Source organism: Gymnoscopelus microlampas (genome assembly GCF_963454915.1).
Source record: "Gymnoscopelus microlampas genome assembly, chromosome: 4".
Classification (NCBI taxonomy): domain Eukaryota; kingdom Metazoa; phylum Chordata; class Actinopteri; order Myctophiformes; family Myctophidae; genus Gymnoscopelus; species Gymnoscopelus microlampas.
Window position 1 is genome coordinate 29,881,417 of NC_139941.1, and position 18,299 is coordinate 29,899,715.

At 42.5% G+C, this 18,299-nt stretch overlaps 1 protein-coding gene across 3 annotated transcripts in view; it reads right to left on the reverse strand.

Moving 5' to 3' along the window:
- The window catches only part of vps13a (vacuolar protein sorting 13 homolog A), a 62,474-nt gene that overhangs the window by 36,091 nt on the left and 8,084 nt on the right, over positions 1-18,299 (reverse strand). For all 3 annotated transcript variants that reach the window (XM_084055269.1, XM_084055268.1, XM_084055270.1), the window contains exons 14-37: positions 15,071-15,133; positions 14,514-14,646; positions 13,226-13,320; positions 12,976-13,121; positions 12,626-12,827; positions 12,020-12,134; positions 11,782-11,918; positions 11,350-11,482; positions 11,092-11,209; positions 10,733-10,868; positions 10,296-10,398; positions 9,122-9,297; positions 8,766-8,922; positions 8,487-8,566; positions 8,144-8,203; positions 7,785-7,995; positions 5,727-5,843; positions 5,267-5,370; positions 4,945-5,112; positions 4,023-4,330; positions 2,714-2,861; positions 1,877-2,048; positions 1,203-1,324; positions 434-603 (exon numbers count right to left, since the gene is read on the reverse strand). In XM_084055269.1, the coding sequence (XP_083911395.1) occupies positions 434-603; positions 1,203-1,324; positions 1,877-2,048; positions 2,714-2,861; positions 4,023-4,330; positions 4,945-5,112; positions 5,267-5,370; positions 5,727-5,843; positions 7,785-7,995; positions 8,144-8,203; positions 8,487-8,566; positions 8,766-8,922; positions 9,122-9,297; positions 10,296-10,398; positions 10,733-10,868; positions 11,092-11,209; positions 11,350-11,482; positions 11,782-11,918; positions 12,020-12,134; positions 12,626-12,827; positions 12,976-13,121; positions 13,226-13,320; positions 14,514-14,646; positions 15,071-15,133 (3,374 nt within the window). The remainder of the gene's footprint in view (positions 1-433; positions 604-1,202; positions 1,325-1,876; positions 2,049-2,713; positions 2,862-4,022; positions 4,331-4,944; positions 5,113-5,266; positions 5,371-5,726; positions 5,844-7,784; positions 7,996-8,143; positions 8,204-8,486; positions 8,567-8,765; positions 8,923-9,121; positions 9,298-10,295; positions 10,399-10,732; positions 10,869-11,091; positions 11,210-11,349; positions 11,483-11,781; positions 11,919-12,019; positions 12,135-12,625; positions 12,828-12,975; positions 13,122-13,225; positions 13,321-14,513; positions 14,647-15,070; positions 15,134-18,299) is intronic.

The following is an 18,299-nucleotide window of genomic DNA, read 5'->3' on the forward strand; positions in this document are numbered from 1 at the left end:
AATGGGGAGAATGCTGGCACCCACGGTAAGTTGTTATGAAAAAATGCTGGCACCCGATGTGTTAAGATAGCGTGTGGATAGAATTTAGTTGTTTAACTTCATATATGTGGTCAATTTATCATGAAAGAGCCTATTTAAAAATAAAAATTCAGAGAACCAGCAGGGCGGGAATTTCCGCATATTGTATCCCAATAAAGCAACCTGTTTTCGGGCACCATCCCTTCAAAAGTACCTCTCTATGGAAGTCCCTCCTGCGTCACCCCCTGGTGGTCGGGGAAAAGTACTGCTGGTGTTTATTTACCTCTGAACTCGCCGTGTATCCCTTTAAGGTAATTATGTTTAAGTGTGTGCATTCATACATTTGTACAGGATTATGTGCCTATATCGATATACAGTATACTGTATGTGTCTGTCTTGAGTGTGTCCTTAGTACCTGGAAGTGACCATCTTGATTCTGGGTCTCTTGTCGTCCAACAGGCAGTTGGCCAGTCTGACTGAGGCCTTCATAGAGCTGTCAGAGAACATGTTGAAGGAGGTGGAGATGGTTCCCAGAGTAAACTCTGCCAGCTTCTGCTGCTCATCGTGGGAGTCCAGCAGCTGCACCTGATTAACAACAAAGAGATGCAAAATAAATGTAATGAATGGATAAAGGGACAGAGAGAGAGAGAGGTCAGGGCTGTGTCAGCTGTGGGGTGCAGCCGTCAAGACATGAGGAAGCTCAGAGGGGAAATTTTGTTTGTGGACAGATTATTCGTGTTTGTGGCGTCCCATATGGGCAAAAGTGAAAGCAAAGGGGGGGGGGGGGGGTGCAGTAAATTCCATTGCAATCCAGAGAGTAGTGTTAGTGATATTTTTAGGGGGGGTAATTAATGCGTGGAAAGTTTGGCCGCATAGTGGTGCTAGTGGTCACCAAAATCAGTGTGAGCATGAAGGTGCACAGCAAATGCCATGGCAATTGTTTAGAAATGTTTGAGTTATGCTGTTTGGGACTAAAGTGGTGGACGGACGGACCAACTCTCTGACACTCTTCCGCAGAGCCCCACTGCCAGGTGGCGAAAAAAAAAAAAGAGCACGCGGAAGTAAGACAGGATGATACAGACCGACACAGGGTGATGGAGAAGGAGAGACCATTAAAACATATTTACAGTCTTTACAATTTAATTTAATGTCTGGCAGTATGACTGCCAGTGCTTTTCCCCCACCTCGTTCTCACTGGGGCTGTACAGGACCAGAGTCATGGAGTCAAACTTGAAGTCCAGTTTGAGTGTGTTCTTCTTTCCACTCTTATGTGTCTCCACAACAGCAGCGGTCACCACGGTGTTACCTATTGTTAACATTAAAACATATCACACAGTGTTACCACTCTCTTGTAGCCAGTAGATCAGTAATCTGATACGTCTGGGGAAATCTAAATACAATGAACGGGTTTGGACGCTGGAAAAAAACACCAGTAAAAACCTATGCCGACTGCTTTGAAAACCAACCCAATACCATCACATATGAGGACCTCCTCATAGTCTTTGGATTTGTTCTGTGATGCAGTTATATTTTTCAATTTCTGAATTGTTTTCACCCAGTTTTAGCCCATTCAATGAATTTAGATATCATCAGTAGGCGATGATCGTCAAGGCAAGACTAAGTATTAGCTACTGTATCATTACAATGAAACATATCTCACAGTGTTTATTATAACAATGAAGCCAGGAGTTATACGCATGTTTAACATTAATAACCCAGAGCTTAACCCTGACACACCTAACTTGATTTCCCAAATGACAATTCTGAGCGTGCACGACACACTCTCTCACACACACACACACACACACACACACACACACACACACACACACACACACACACACACACTCCTCCTTACTGCTTGTTGGTCCTGTAGTTCCAGAGCCTTGGGACTCTTTGATGGATGCCGTCTCAGAGGAGGGGTCGAAAGTGGGAGGTGGAGGGGGAGGGGGCACAGTGTCAGACGTCTCAGACAGGTTCTCGCTAAGTGTACGCAGTACCACCGTCATGTCATCCTGACTCAGAATCAGCTGTGAGATAAACAGATGCAGATGCACATTGATATAATGTACCTACAATATGAACTGAAGACGGTGATTCACACCGATTCACAGAGCAGACTAGACATGGAGACGGAGACCGTAAAGCCTAACTTACGTGACCACGTCTCTCCCTCAAAATAACGAAGATTCAACTGAAGAATATCACACATTGCATCGTTTTCTGACGTAGCTGAAGCTACACAGAAGAACTGTACCTGGACTGCACTTTTTTAAATATTTAACTTTAAAATTTTATAATGGAAATCAAAGGGCTCTGATCAGGCTGGAACCTTGCCCACATTTGGAGTCATCATATATTATATATATCAATCAATCATATATCTCACGGATGACAGAAGTCATATATGACTGACATCACAGGCTGGGCATAATGTCCGAGATCCACATTGGAGCCACACCGTTCTCATGTGGATTCCAAGATCAATATGATTATATTTTTGCTGTACTCATTTTGTTTCATTAATTCAACTTGTTACTGTAATCATATCTTTTATAATGACCTCAATTATGTTTGGCCAGTATTGCAGGTTGACAAATGTAAAGCAATGCTTGATTTCCCACATGTACACATAAACACATCTACTGCCTTCTCTCTCTCTCTCCCTCATACAGTCCCTCATACAGTCACTCACATTCATGGGTTTGAGGTGAGCTGTAATCTCTATATCAGGTATCTCGTGGTACCAGGTGGATGCCAGGTTTCTCTGGATAGACAAGTCCAGGTTAACTGGTTTTAGCAGCTGAGTCTCTCCTTGAAATCGTTCCGCCTCATATGTGGTTCTGGAAGCAAACAGAGCATGCAGGAATTGTAGATGGAAACAAGATATGGAAGAAAGTAAAAAGCAAAGAATCTCTCTTCAAAACTACTGACTCCTTAATGAATTGTGAAAAGTACCAATTTGTGATAACAAGGAACAAGAGCCTAAAACGAGTGCTAATGGCTCCTTGCTGACCCTTACACCCAATCAAAGTGGTCTGAACCAACCATGATTGCTATTCTTAGAGCCCTGGGCTTTCATTGGGGGTTAAAATTTTGCCAGCATTTTATAATAACAGATTACGTTCGGTGCCGAAATCTCACCATTGAGCTGCGCAGCGCTGTTTACACTGTAGACCCCACGACATGTATTCCATGAGAAAAAAAAGCATGTCTCCATTTTAGCCGATGGTGCTGGCTATCGCCTGGAACGATAACATCGCGCACGCGAGTAACAACGGTGGAGCGATCGTGCACACAAAATGAGTCGTTTTCCCCAGCGTAAAAAGTTTCGGAGTTATAGGGGTTTTAGAGAAGGAAATAGAGCGGAAGCGGATGTGCGCCATGTTTCTTGACACGATGATGCATCTGGCCCATCCTTGTCAGATTCACCGTGGGTGATCCCAAAGCTGCTCCAGCCCTCCCGTATGGGAAAAAACGAAAAAAACAAAAAGACCAAAAACACGGTTCGGACCGTGATCGGCACCAGAGCGCTACTATGTGAAAACACGGTCCAGACCGTGATCGGCACCCGATGTGTTAATTAGCATTAATTCAAAGTGCTGTTTGTGTATTGACTACATCCATACAGAACACTAATATTACGAGGCAATAAAGCGTTTTTTTACCGCATATAAAAGCATGAACCTGTATGAATGTGGTATCACCAAATGAACAGTTCCGATTGTTTATTCGCCACACTACCGGTGTGTAAGGACCTTAAGGGGAAATGCCATGGGGTCACCAAAATCAGTAGGGGACATTGTCATTTCAGGCACTAAAACCATCTACACCTAGCCACATTTCAACAGTTGTTGGTTTTCTCTCACCTAGAGTGTTCAGCCAAAAGCCAATTTTGGTTAATGCTTAGTGGCATAATTAAATTCCGGGAAGTAAAAATATACAGCATCACATATAGAGGCGCTTCAATTATGTTACTCTTTTACAGATGGTCTTGCACTCACCTGTACATCTTGAGATCACTCAGTCCCACTGACATCATATCCACTACAGGGGGGATCTTTGTGTAGGTTTTGGACGGCATCTTAGTAAAGTGGTTCTTGACAGAGATCAAGCCCAGGTCGGCTACGATGACATTGGTAGAGGAGGAGGACTGGGGGAGGAAGATGACAGGAGCGTTGAAGTGGACGTTAAGAGCGATGCGCATGCTACGCTCTGCCAGTTCCAATACACCCGTGGCAGCCTTCTCTGCCACCTGCGCTGTCACCTCAGCCAAGGCCTCTTTAGCCTCCTGGAAGTTGTTGATGAAAGCCTGGGGGACACAGATGAAAGATCAGCAAATTTGTAAATGTATATGTTATTAAGAGTGAAAGTTTGAGGATGCATCTGAAATACAGTATAATCTGCACAGGATAAAACAGACACATTATAGCATCTAGAGGTAAATTAGAGGCTAATTGTGGGTAGTTGGTGACTTGGTAGGTGTAATTAGATATATCACATATGTCTACCTATAGTTTCAACAGTGAACCAAACTCTGGTGCACTAGGAAGCGAACCGAGACCCAAATTAATTGGCGGAACAGAATTTGTTTATTTGGTTGGCATCAGAGTTCAAATGAGTTCCAGCGCAAACGAAAAGGACTTTCCGTCAACAGGATTTGTTTTAATCAAAATAAAACGTCCAGGAATTGAGCTGCTTAATTTGACAGAAATTGATTTGAAATCGATTTTCTCAAAGATGTAATCAATTCAATAAAAGTGATTTGCAAGTGAGTGCAGCAAAATCAAATTTTGTGGGTTAATTTGGGGTAATTTTATCAGTGTATCATTGTATTAAAAAATGTTACAAAACATGACAGCGCTATGTGTGGGATTCTAATGAAGCCTCTAAACAAATATGATCTCAACATGTCATCTATCTTACCAGTATGGAAGAGAGAAACTTGTAGAGGAAGATGACTTGGATGCATCCCACATGTAGTGTTATGGAAGTGTCTACTTTACACATATCCAGATAGGCGTCTCCCTCTGTGGCAGCTGTATAGTTCACCATGCGGAAGTTAAACACCTCCTTATCTGCTATGGACACTGCCTGGGGAGATCGAACATGGACAAGATAGATGGGACTATAATATAATTTTGTTCTTGAAATTGTCTATTGACTTGTACACATACTGTACAGTAGGAGATTATTCACTAGGAAATTAAGCCTTAACTAACCCTTTTTTAATAGTGATTCATCATACCTTCTTGTAAATAGCATCTTTGTCACAGTCCAGGATGACAATGTTCTTCAGGTTGGCCAGAATCTCCATCTCCTTTTTCCTCATCAGAACCTGTGACACTAGACCTGGACAGTTACAGCACGACATCACAAAACTACACTTAAGACTCCTTCAACTACCTAAGTAGAACGTGGCTTTCAATAGTTTTACTACTCATGGCTTCAAATGATCCACTTGGTGACATAATGTACTTTGCACAATTTTCTGCAACGCTGTTGTTTGACAAAGTATAAATTAGGATTTAACCATAACTAGACCATACCCAGGGATGCTTGCAGTTTTCTTCATTTTATAGCAGGATAGCATAGTTGTATGATATGATAGGATATTAGTAGGAGGATTATTGTAGGATAGGATTTTATAATTTAGTAAGATAAGGCCTTGAGCGTGTAATGCGCAGTGGGGGAAATGTATACTGTACCTTCAATGCTGATCTCAGAAATCCTGGCTTTTTCTCCTCGGATGAAAACCTTCAGACAGTCGAGATTTGCTGTGATGTGCAGATTCACCACATCCTCAAACTTCAATTTCTTTGAAGCTATGGACAAAGATGTAAGAAGGAAAGAGGAGGGAAGAGAATGAGAGTGAGAGCTAACTCAGGAAAAGATAATTATACAGCCCTCTGATGGGCATATCTTGACCAAATAGAAAAAAGGGCTTGCAACTCACATCTATATTGCGTGAAACCTTACTAAACAATATTCTGATCCTACAAAGATCTTCAGGTAAAAGAAAATAGGTTTTTGTTTTTTACTGAAGAAGATCCATGAAGGAACAAAATGTTGCTTAATAAATGTTTGGAGCAACATAGAAGTGAGTTGCGAACCATTTTTTCTAAATGATTTCACAGTTTGTTTGGCTCTGCACCAAGATACTGTAGGTGAATGTGACTGTTTTGAGCGTTTAACCTATCTTGACCAAACTCACATTCTGATTAATATCAGTTGTGGGTGGGAGGGATAATGCATAATGGGGAAAATATTAACTTGGGTGTCTCTTATTCCTATTCTGTGAAGTCCAAGTCCACCAGCTCTTTTGCACCACATATTTCAGCCCAGGATGATCACAGAGGAACCGGTTTACAACTCCATGGCATGACCTAGAATCTAGAATTAATTTGCCCGTAAAATGATCTCCACCTTGGTCGAGGCTCTGGCGAGATGTGGTGAGAGCGGTCTAGGAGATGCTTCTCCTCAAACATCCAACAGCAGGCCAGCTATTAAGTCAGTGGTGCGGGCAGCTTCCACATTCACTTTGATCCCTGCTATCCTGAGGTTATTTCTACAAAAGAGTCCCTCTAAATCCTTGCATTTCTGCTGTATTGCCCTAAAATCTGTGGACAGTGCTTTACCTCGCTTTCCAGCGCAGTAGTTTAGTCTGACACATCTCTGGCAGCAACTTCAATTTCTCAGATCTTGGCAGAGTGTGATTCACTGGCTGCTTTTAGCGAGGTGATTACAAGGCAAATCTCAACCTGAAAGTGCTTTAGCTCCAATCGAATCAATCTGTAACTGTTGTCGATACAAGTATCAATGGTAAAACATAACATACAAATTTGCTAAAAGAAATCCCCGCCCGCAGCAGACCGATGGCCCCAAGAATATTAGCCTCGTTGTCAGAAGTTAGAGAGGCCATTTCCTCGATGGCCTCAGAAGGTGAGGCCGAGACTTTCTCTGTAACAGGTTGGCTGCCATTATTTTTTCGCAGTCACGTGCTGTATGTTCTGTTTTCAAGTGGTCGACACGTTAATTACATATTAGGGGAATCAATAGGAGAACACATCAGTTGCTCACTGCACACTCCTGGGAGTCCAGGCACTAACATTGTAGGCGTTTTATTATTATTAACACATCGGGTGCCAAACACGGTCTGAACCGTGTTTTCACAGAGTAGCGCTTCGGTGCCGAACACGGTCTGAACACGCGTTTTCACTCTTTTTGTTTTTTTCGTTTTTTTCCACACGGGAGGGGCTGGAGCAGCTCTGGAATCACCCACGGTGAATCTGAGAAGGAAGGGCCGTATAGATCACCGTGCCAAAAACATGGCTCCCCATCCGCTTCCGTTCTATCTCCTTCTCTAAAACCCCTATATCTCCGAAACTTTTTTACGTTGGGGAAAACAACTAATTTTGTATGCACGATCGCTCTGCCATTGTGACCCGTGGTAAAGATGTTATCGTTCCAGGCGTTAGCCAGGACCATCGTGCAAAATGCACGCATGCTTCGTTTCACATGGATTGCTCGTCGTGGAGTCTACAGCTTAAACAGCGCCGCACAGCTCAACGGTGAGATTTCTGGCACCGAACGTAATCTGTTATTATAAAATTCTGGCACCGAATGTGTTAAAGATAATATGGTGTCCTATGATGTGAAGATAACACAAATTACCTGCATAGTACTAATTACAGGGTGTATTGTATTTGTGTGTTCACAGGTTAACAATACTACTTAATCCTTTATAAAATACAGTATAACATTACTCTGTCTCTTGGCAACCACGGATTCCTCCTTCTTTTCTTCCTCTGCCTCTGCCTCTACCTCCGCCTCTCCCTCATCCTCTTCTGGGATAGTAGGCAGCTCATCCTGTCCTCCCTCCTTCTTGGTGGGTGGAGGGAGCAGACTGCTGAGGAAGTTCATGGTGTTGAGGAGAGCCTCTGTGTGGAGGTGCACGTCCAGCGATGAGAAGCTCGCCTGGTGGGTAATATTCAAATATGTATGTAAGCAAAAGGGCATTATTTCCTTACGGAGTTCCGCACAGCAGAAAAGAGTACATATATATTTAACTTTACAAAGACAATATTGTGAAAATTCCTAAAGATAACTTTTGAGTTTCTCTCACCTTGATTAGCTGTTCTGTGTTTTTATGTTGAGATTTGAACTCAGGACCATTCCTATCAGCCTGGAAATGGCAAATCGTAATTAGAGACGACCAATTCAACCACTAAAACCCTACATACTTTGTTGAATGAGTCCCCGAGGAGTCTATATTAGGCCCCCTCCTTGTTTCCCTCTACACCAAATCTCTTCGCCAAAAATAGCCGATCGACAAGCTCGCAAAGTGTTGTGAGCTTGTAGATTGGCTATTTTTGCCGAACGTTCGCCCCCCCAGAACAATAAAACAGAACATAGATTGTATTTGTCATTGCACCCACGACAGTGACTGAAGTGGATTGGAAATGTACCTTAATGTACTCCACCATGAGCAAGTCCACCTCTGTGTTGTCTAGAGTGGTGATGAGTTGAACCTCCTTCTCCTCAGAATCTTAAGACAGCATGAAAAGAAAAAACAAGCATAAAAACAACAGAAACTCTACGGAGATGTAATACACCGCTGATTCATCTCCAACCTGATATGACAATATTTGAGACGATAATCCTCCAAGAGTTGCACTTGGAACAACACCAAAATCGAGTACTGTTGAAAGTTTAGATCTCAAGCCTGCTGTTGAGTCACTACTGACCCATGTACTCAGGGCACTTGAGGCAGATCTCACGCAAGAACGTTTTTGATGACATGTCGAAGGTGCGCAATTTGAGCTCAGTGCCCAGCCTTTCAATGTCCAGGTGAAGGACGGTGATCTCCTCATCCCCTGATAGACGACACAGCTGTACAGACATCTACATAGAGACAGATTGCAGGACGAGGAATAAGATAAAAGAATAAGATAACGTGATTATATTATTTAGAAAATACCATATGTAGATGTAGATATAGATTGTCTATAACCTATATATATCAGAGGTAGTATTATTGTCAAATGGATTAGTTTGTTTGCTTCAACAAAGTGAAAATTCTTTGACTGTCTTGTAATGTTACCTCATTGATCTCAAAATTCATGAGGAAATCGGTCATGTTCTTCTGAGGATCCTTCTTGACAAGGCCTTTCCACCTGACCGATTCAGAGCGCCGCAGCGTACCGGGCATGTCCGAGAAGAATGAACGGTCATCAATAGGAGAGGTAGGAGCATCGTAGAACAAGTCTTCCTCTGAACCTGGAATGGGGGCACACACACACACACACACACAGTTTTACATTCAGTCCTGGCCATAAGCTGTTTGCACCCCCCCACCACCACCACCTGTACACCCCCTCTATCATAATACCAGTTGTACCTTTCCCTCCCCCACCATTTTCAGAATACAAGTAAGACGCGCGAACGCAGCTCGAAATATGTTGCAGGTGTGTGCATTTTAATCAGAGCATTGTCTACATTCCTGCGTTCTTCATGGCCACACTGTAGTGCAGGCGTCTGTGTGTGTGTGTGTGTGTGTGTGTGTGTGTGTGTGTGTGTATGAAACCCTGCTCGGCACTCTGGCGCACTCTGGAGGCTGCACACAGGCAGTGCATGCACACAGACAGACACACACACACACACACACACACAAGCCGAGCAGGATTTCATAGTAAGCTCCACTTGGCGTTCGCAATAATACATGCTTTTTCTGACTCTGCTCTTTTACTGGCTGGTGCCGACTCCATTTCACCAGGTTCAGTTCTGGTGCTGGCTGATGCTGGTTCTGGTACTGGCTGATGCTGGCTCTGTAGCACTGAGGTGTGTGCTGGTACTGGCTGTCCAAAATGAACCTGCATCCCCTCTATTAACAATTGCTCCCATTAAAATTGGCTTAAGGGAGGACCGGCCGGCCAGCAGACCACGTCGTCACACTCATGCCACTATGACTCAGCCATAACCATATAAGGAGTTCCATATATGGGCACAAAAGGGGGCATTCCCATGTATGGGCATATACTGATGACATCAGCAATCTCCATATATGGGCATAAAAGGGACAAGGACTAACAGATACACGTAGAGTTTGGGCCACCGCATAGTGGCCCAAACTCTAGATGTGAGGGCATCATAGCAGCCAAAACCTCTAGTAACATTATAATGCCATTTCCTGCTGATTCCATACTGAGAGGGAATTCAACAGAAACATTACATTTATGAAGCAGTGAGAGCTCTAAGTAACTTAGTTAGTATCTCACCTAGTGAAGTGATGCTGATGGTCTCACATGACTCAAACATCACTGAGGAGCGCAGGTCGGTCATATGTCTCCTGGGCGTGAGTGTGGGGGTGAACTGCTTTGCCTAAAGGCAGGAAATATTTGTTTTATTGTACAACCTACGGTTCAAGAGTTATAGGCCAGAACGTAAAGCAGTCTGGTATAGTGCCACCATGAAACATTTGTGGTGGAGTGTCTTCCTTGAAAGATTTGAGCATCTTTCTTGGCCTGCTTGCAGTGCTATGAAAAGTTTGATGCTGATAAGTCCAGCAGTTTCCAAGATAAGCTGTGTACAGATAGATAGACAGACACACACAAACAGGGGCGCAAACATAGTGTCCGACTCCCAGCCTTCCTGTCTGTAATTTAACACTGGGATTTTATTTGTACAAATGTGTAGGAAACCCTGACATTGTTACCTTAGGAGTGGTGTGGGAAGCAGTGGCAGGTCTGCTCTCAGGAAGTGGGATGCTGTTTATCAACTCCAGAACACCTCGAACCTTATCGTCCGAGATACGAAGGGATAACAGAGGTAGCTCCCCAGACATTTTAAACCTGTAACATGTACACAGGCATAATAAGACATGAATACAAATAGTCAGAGACACATAAATATGCCAGACGTGCACATGCAGCGAAGAATAGATGCTCAGCACCTCGTCACACTGCTGGCATTTTCAGCATAGCGTAAATACATGGTGCTCCCAATGAAACCCTTTAAAACAATTTAAAACACATGCTGTGCTCAGGAAAAAAGTGGGAAATGCGGCCTACTCACTTGGCCATGCGTGAGTCTGTGACAACCATGGCCCTGCTGAACACCACCTTCAGATCCACCGGCTCTAGGATGTGGAGCGCCGACTGTTTCAGCTTACGAGCCTTCTTCCAGTCCCCATCTGACTCACATAGAAAACAACATTAACCAATGATGTGTGAACCATCCTTGTCCTTATGTGCTTTAACCACCTAAACACAAGCATGCACAGCCTAACTTTTTGCACCTAACGTGCATGCACTGTATATGCGTGTACTGCACCTGGTTTGCTGTAGAGGAGCTGCAGACTCGTGAGCTGTACGTCAAAGCTGTCGTACGCTCTGGACATGATATCCTCAAAGGTGCTGCTGGACACTGACAGCTGTGGTAGATCCTTCTTGCTCTGACTCGACACCTGGTGGCATAAAACAACTTGAGTTCATAACACATTAAAAGTTACATAATTCTACCGGAGCTCAACGCAGAGAGCTCAAAAGCAGAGATTAATCTTTCAAATGAATGCTTTGTTTTAGAGTTTGTGCTGGTTGGGAAACGCTGGCAATGAAGGAATTTTTACGTGATCACTTTTCATACAATTGGAAGTGTGTTCAATGGGACAACTATTAAACTATACCTTGTAGGTATGTAACAATTCACTCAATTCATGATTCAAGGTTCAGGTTTCCCAGCTTGGATCTAAGGAGAGTCTCTGACCTTCAAGTGTCCCAGATCCAGCAGTATGATTTTCTGAGTGGAGTCATAGAAGCCGGTCTGGGGAACGATGACATAGGATGCCATCAGGTTCACATTCAGGTCTAGAACTTTTTGTGTCTCAATCACATACATCAGACCTGAAAAACAAAATGACAAACACAATGGTAATTATATCCGGACATGTTGGGAGTTATGCTCTAGATCACATGTATGTACTGTTTGTGTGTGTATAACTGACCTGTGGATGTACGGTCCCTGAATTGCTCCAGTTTCATCAAGGTAGCGTTGGTCAACTCGTCTAACTGCAGGTCTTCAGGGGGCATGAAGAACGCTGACATGCTGTTTACTGTTGTCTGCAGAAGTGAAGTGAACACACAAAAACACAAAGAAGGATTTTCTCAAACATAAAATACCCCAAAACATTCTAAGTTAAACTCTTAAAAGGAACACTTCACTCATGTTCAACCATGAGCAACCGTTGGTGCTCATAAGAATAATTATAAGAATAAGCACCATTTCCGTCAACTCACTGTGTGTCATTGGTTGACAATGGACAATTCAGAAACCTGCCTACCAATGACGTCATCAATGGGGATTCGAAGCTAATAGAAACCGCAGCCTTTCTTTTCCTGGAAAGTTAGCATGCTTGTTCTTGCATTCATAAGAAATGTATACAAAAGTTTTCAATGTTGTTTAAATTAGGTTTCTGAACTGTCCACCAATGAGACGCCGTGAGTAGTAGTGAGTAGACAGAAATGGTAACTTTTACCTCTACACGTGCATGAACCCAGTGATTCTGTACCGTTTCACGTTTTGCACTCACACACTCTCACACACAACTCACAGCATCATAGATGATTTCCAGGGGCTGTGACTCAACGTGGAGCCTCTGGGCAGCACTCTCATCCAGTGGGTTGGTCTCGAACAGGATGCTAAGAAGCGGGGTTCCTGTTCCCGTGGCAGCCTTCCTTGATGACAGCAGGGTGGGGGCGGCCCGGTCACCGCCCAGCCCCGTTACCTCAAACAGAGTGAGCTTAGCTATTAGTCTGGAAAAGGAGAAAGAAAAAGAATGTCAGAAAATGAGAGCCATCAGGTAAAGGAAGCTTAGCAGGGGACGTCGGCTTGACTCTGGATGTGGAGATTTGAACCCAGCATACACACTGCAAGAAAATACAAATGTTTTAAAGAACGTACTTGTTGGCTTGTGCTCCAGGTCTCTGCGTGAGAATGGACTTGAGCTCTCCAACAGTCAACTTAATGATCTCATTCTGGTCCTCGTTGTTGTCTTTGAAGGACACAGAAAGCTTCTCCATGTGGAAATCAATCTTCATGTCCTCAAACTGAAAAACAGAGAAGAATATCGAATATGGGATTGATGTTGATAATGTCATGATTACATGACATTGTGTGGTCTCACACACATTCATGGAGGGCAGAAACTCACATCCTTTGGCAGGTTGTGATTGACAGTGGCCTCGCTATATCCAATGGCAGTGTAAAGCTTGGCCTTCTCACCAGGGCTCATGAAGTCATCAAAACCTTAGGTAAGAGAGCAGGACAGGATGGAACAAATTAAATTGAAACACATGGGAGTTTTTGAACTGATATGAATATTATGAGATATACACACAGTGGCCCTCATTTATCAACGGAGCATATAAACCGGCGTATATTTTTCCATATATTCGGCCGTACGCCAACGTCGAAGTCACATTTATCAACGAATCCTACACAGCCGATCCTAGCGTACATTTGGTCGCAGCCTTGATAAATGTCACGGCTGAAACCGAGCGTCATTTAAATAACACGCCCTTAAATATTCTGGAAACACCTCGATTTTACGACATGAAGAAGCGAAATTCTCTCTCTCTCTCTCTCTCTCTCTCTCATATAGCAGTACAATCTTTGTCATGTAGGCTTGTAGCCAACATGAATGACATATTATGATACCAATCCCATCGCCATGAATGGAATACGTTAAAATTTAATTTATTTTTTATTTACCCCATACCGAGCAGTGCGCGTTCAAGTTACACTAAAATAAAGCAGTCAGACTCGGGCAGGCTGCAGTGATTCCGTGCCGCCACGTTAATAAGAGATTGGAGCGTCAGGTTTATATCCTTAACCCAGCCAGGTCTTCATAACTCTCTATGACATAACTCCATACCATAGGACAAGCTAAGTTTGTACACCTCACTGTCCATGAAAAGATGTTCGGGAGTCCCGAAAATGCGCTCGCAGAAGTGCTTGTATATTTTGAAAATAGCAGATCTATAAGCTCACAACGCGTCACGATGCGACCCGTTGTGAGCTTGCAGATCTGCTATTTTCAAATAGCCAATGCAGCCAGATCTGCAAGCTTAACCGAATGACTGTTAAAGCAGTTTGTTTAAATTACTTAATGTGCTATATTTTCACAGGGATTATTTAATAGTGTAGATATACATTTAGGAGTGGATTATGTGTCCAGATGCCTGTCAGACAGTCAGACAATGCTGCTCCGCAGGTCTAGGATGGAATAAACGGGCGCAGCCAAAGTCAACAACTGCTCTCTACCAGATGTGAGATTTCAGCGTACGGTAGGATGAAGCCAACGTCAGGACATATTGATAAATATACGCCCATTATTTGGTCTGCACCGCGTTGATAAATGAGGGCCAGTATGTGGACCAGTTCCTTCCCAGTATATAACCTTCAATCTTCCAGTACGTCTGTATTTTAATATAGCCTACCACCAGTTTTGACTTCTTTAGGCTGTGCATCAGGCTCTCCTCCCCAGTTCCACATCCATCCGAACCAGCCCTGGGACTCCTCTTCCTCCATCTTCACCCCAGGACGGTAGATCCGCAGACCCGCCTTGCTCGCCTGGGAAAGAACAACACTCATTAGCCATTTACAGTAGTGCACCTCTTTGGGAGGTCCTGTCCTGGTTGGACAACAGATAAGAGAAGACAAAGAAAGAATCTGTCACTAGCTAAAACCTAAAATCTTTGTCAAGTGGTTTTAACACAGGCTGATATGTGGTCAGTCTGCCAGAAGCCTTGACGTTGTCTTTTATTGCTCACTTTTGCACAGGCTTGGTCATAAACCCTTTGGCATAAATGGATAAAAAATTAAATACATATGTATTGCCTGTGCATGTGCACGCGTGTGTGTGTGTGTGTGTGCGTGCGTGCGTGCGTGCGTGCGTGCGTGTGTACTTTCACTCAGGCAGAGACTTAATTACAATGGGAGTCCCAATTAATCCTACAGATGTAGATACTCATCATCCTCCACCAGTAGGTCTTACCTCCATCTCAGCCTGCTGCCTGGCCAGTGTGATGTTAAATATATCCAGCGTCCTCTCAGGCTCCTGAGTACAGACAGAGGAAACACATTGATTAGACCTTACAGCAGCTCCTCTCAGGCTCATTATGGGAATGGTTCAATTACTTAATGTCCGTCATCAATCACATCAGGAAAAATACGACTGCAGAGGAGACAGAGGGGACACCATGAGACGTAGGGGGCAAAAAAAAAGAACAGAGTTCAGGGAATCGGTTTGACGCAGTGGTTGTTTCAATAAACTTAGGAGAGGCATGATCTGCATCTGCACATAGAATAGAATATATACAGTATATTCAATATAACTCTATTTTACCATTCAGGAATATCGGTACAATCATATGCTGTGCTTGTGAGGGCATTACATTAACAAGTAATTTGGTTAATAATGGGCTCAAAAGCATTTTGCACTTCTAGCCAAAATCGACACGACTTGTAGAAACTGCAATGATTTTTTTTTCACCAGGAGGACCGGGGGCACTTTCTTTTTATATCCATTCTACACAATTTCTTTTTCAATTATATTTCTGACAAGCTGGAAGTATTTTGAGCATTTCCATACTAAGTTGATTAGTTGATTATTATTTTTTACACACACACACACACACACACACACACACACACACACACACACACACACACACACACACACACACACACACACACACACACACACACACACACACACACACACACACACACACACACACACAACTTCCAGCTTGTCGGAAATATAATAATTCTTCAAATAATATAATTTGAAGAAGCAATAACAACCAGAATGCTGAACTGACTTGACATCAGTAAGTCAGGGGTTAAACAAAGTCGTTCTCAAAGAATATCGAAAAAATATCAACTCAGTATGGAAATGCTCAGAATACTTCCAGCTAGTCTGAAATATAATTGAAAAAGAATGTGAATTGTGATATCAAACGATATAAGCTAATTTAGGTAAAATTACAGTGTAGAATGGGATATAAAAAGACTAAACAGTCCCCGGTTCTCCTGGTGAAGAAAAATCATTGCCGCTTCTACAAGTCGATTTCGGCTTAAAGACAGCACAAATCTGTTGCATAATTGTGCAGATTTGTAGGGGGGAAAATACACACACTTGTAAATTCTTGATTACACGTTTGCAGCTGCCAATCTACACATTTGTGATATTTTTTTCTGTGACTACAAATTCTATTATTTTCAAATGGCAACTGCACTTTTGTATATTACAGTGTACCATTGATAATGCAAAAAATGGAAAAGCGGCTGGAATAGAGGGCCTTTATAATGAAGTTCTTAAGGCTCCCAATATATTACCAGTTTTGTTTAGTTTATTTCAGACATGTTTCAAATATGGTATTATCCCTTCCCTTTGGTATAAGTCTATCATTAAACCGATTCCTAAATCAGCTAAGAATGACCCAAGGGTCCCTTTAAATTATAGGGGCATTAGCCTCATGAGTACGGTTTACAAACTATATTCAAGTATCCTGAACAGCAGGCTCTCTTATTATTTGGAGGTATCTGATGCACTGGCTGATGAGCAGAATGGATTCAGGAAGCACAGGGCCTGTATTGATCACATCTATACTGTAACCACAGTGATTAGAGCAAGAATTGAAGAGGGAAAATCTACTTATGCATGTTTTATAGACTTTCAGAAGGCTTTTGATTGGGTTAATAGAGATCTGCTGTTCTTTAAACTACTCCAGAGTGGTGTTGATGGTAGATTTTACAAAGCTATTAAAGCATTATACCAGGTTCCTGTAGCATCTGTTCAAGTGAATGATTTTACTACTGGTTGGTTTTCAACACCATTTGGAGTGAAGCAGGGAGATGTTTTATCTCCCTCTTTATTCGCTATTTTTGTTAATGATCTAGTCCAGGAGATCAAAAACTCAGGCTTAGGGGTAATCTCAGATGATATTGTTGTAAACTGTTTACTTTATGCGGATGACATAGTCCTTCTGGCAGAGTCCGGAGATAATCTACAGAAGAAGCTGAATATTGTTCAAGTCTGGTGCTCAAAATGGAGGCTTATGATCAACCAGAGTAAAACTCAGATCATGCACCTTAGAAAAAAAGGTACAGTAAGATCTTCTCAGATTTTCTCATTTGGTACCCTGTCTCTGGACTATACTGATGCATATAAGTACTTGGGCTTTACACTAGATGAATTTATGTCTTATGATTTTGGCATTGGAATTTTGGCAGACTCTGCAGGTAGAGCTGTTGGGTCAATTATTAGTAAAATGAAATTCTGTAAAGATATTGGTTATTCCACACAGCTCTGTGATGCATGTGTTTGTCCTATTCTTGTTTATGCAGCTGGTGTTTGGGGTTTTAAGGATGTCAAAAAAGTCAATTCTATCCAGAATAGAGCCATAAGGTGTTTCCTTGGGGTACACGCATTTGCCCCTTCTCTTGCAATCCAGGGAGATAGGGGTTGGGAACCGATGGAGATTAGGCAAAAGGGAGAAGAGATACCCCTGGATAAAGGAAGTTTTTTCTATTCTCAGAGAGGCAGATTTGGCTTATATCTTTCATAATATGCTTCGTTGTAACATTAACCTGTTGAAAGAAAAAATATTTTGTAATTACAAAGAGAAATGGTCAAACGACATAAGGTCTAAGCCAAAACTTAGATCATATGTCCAGATTAAGCAGTGTTTTGGTACTGAGTCCTATGTCAAATCCTTTTTAACCAGAAACCAGCGGTCATTGTGTGCTCAGCTGAGAGCTGGTATCCTGCCTCTTGCTATTGAGGTAGGTCGGTTCTCAGCTGTGCCAGAAGAGAATAGAATATGCAATGAATGTGACCTGAAAGACGTCGAAAATGAATTCCATTTTATGTTTTATTGTACTCTGTATGACGATTTGAGGGTTCCTTTATTTTATGTAATGCAAAAACAAAAACCTGATATATTCTGGTAAGATGATGGCCAGAAGTTGGAGTGGTTGTTTTATTATGAGGTATTTAAGACAGCACATTTTGTTTCTAGTGCCTGGAGTAGAACACAATCTCATCTCTTCAAATAGGTTCTTGTCCGGTCCTCTGTTAAGATGTGAGGTAACAGGCCCAATGTTGTATTTTAAGTTGTATTTATGCAATCTGCCATGGGCAGGAAGCTTGAGTGTTTTAGTTTGTTATTTGTTTGTTTATTGTTTTTGAATTATTATGTCGGTTCATTGTTTGTGAA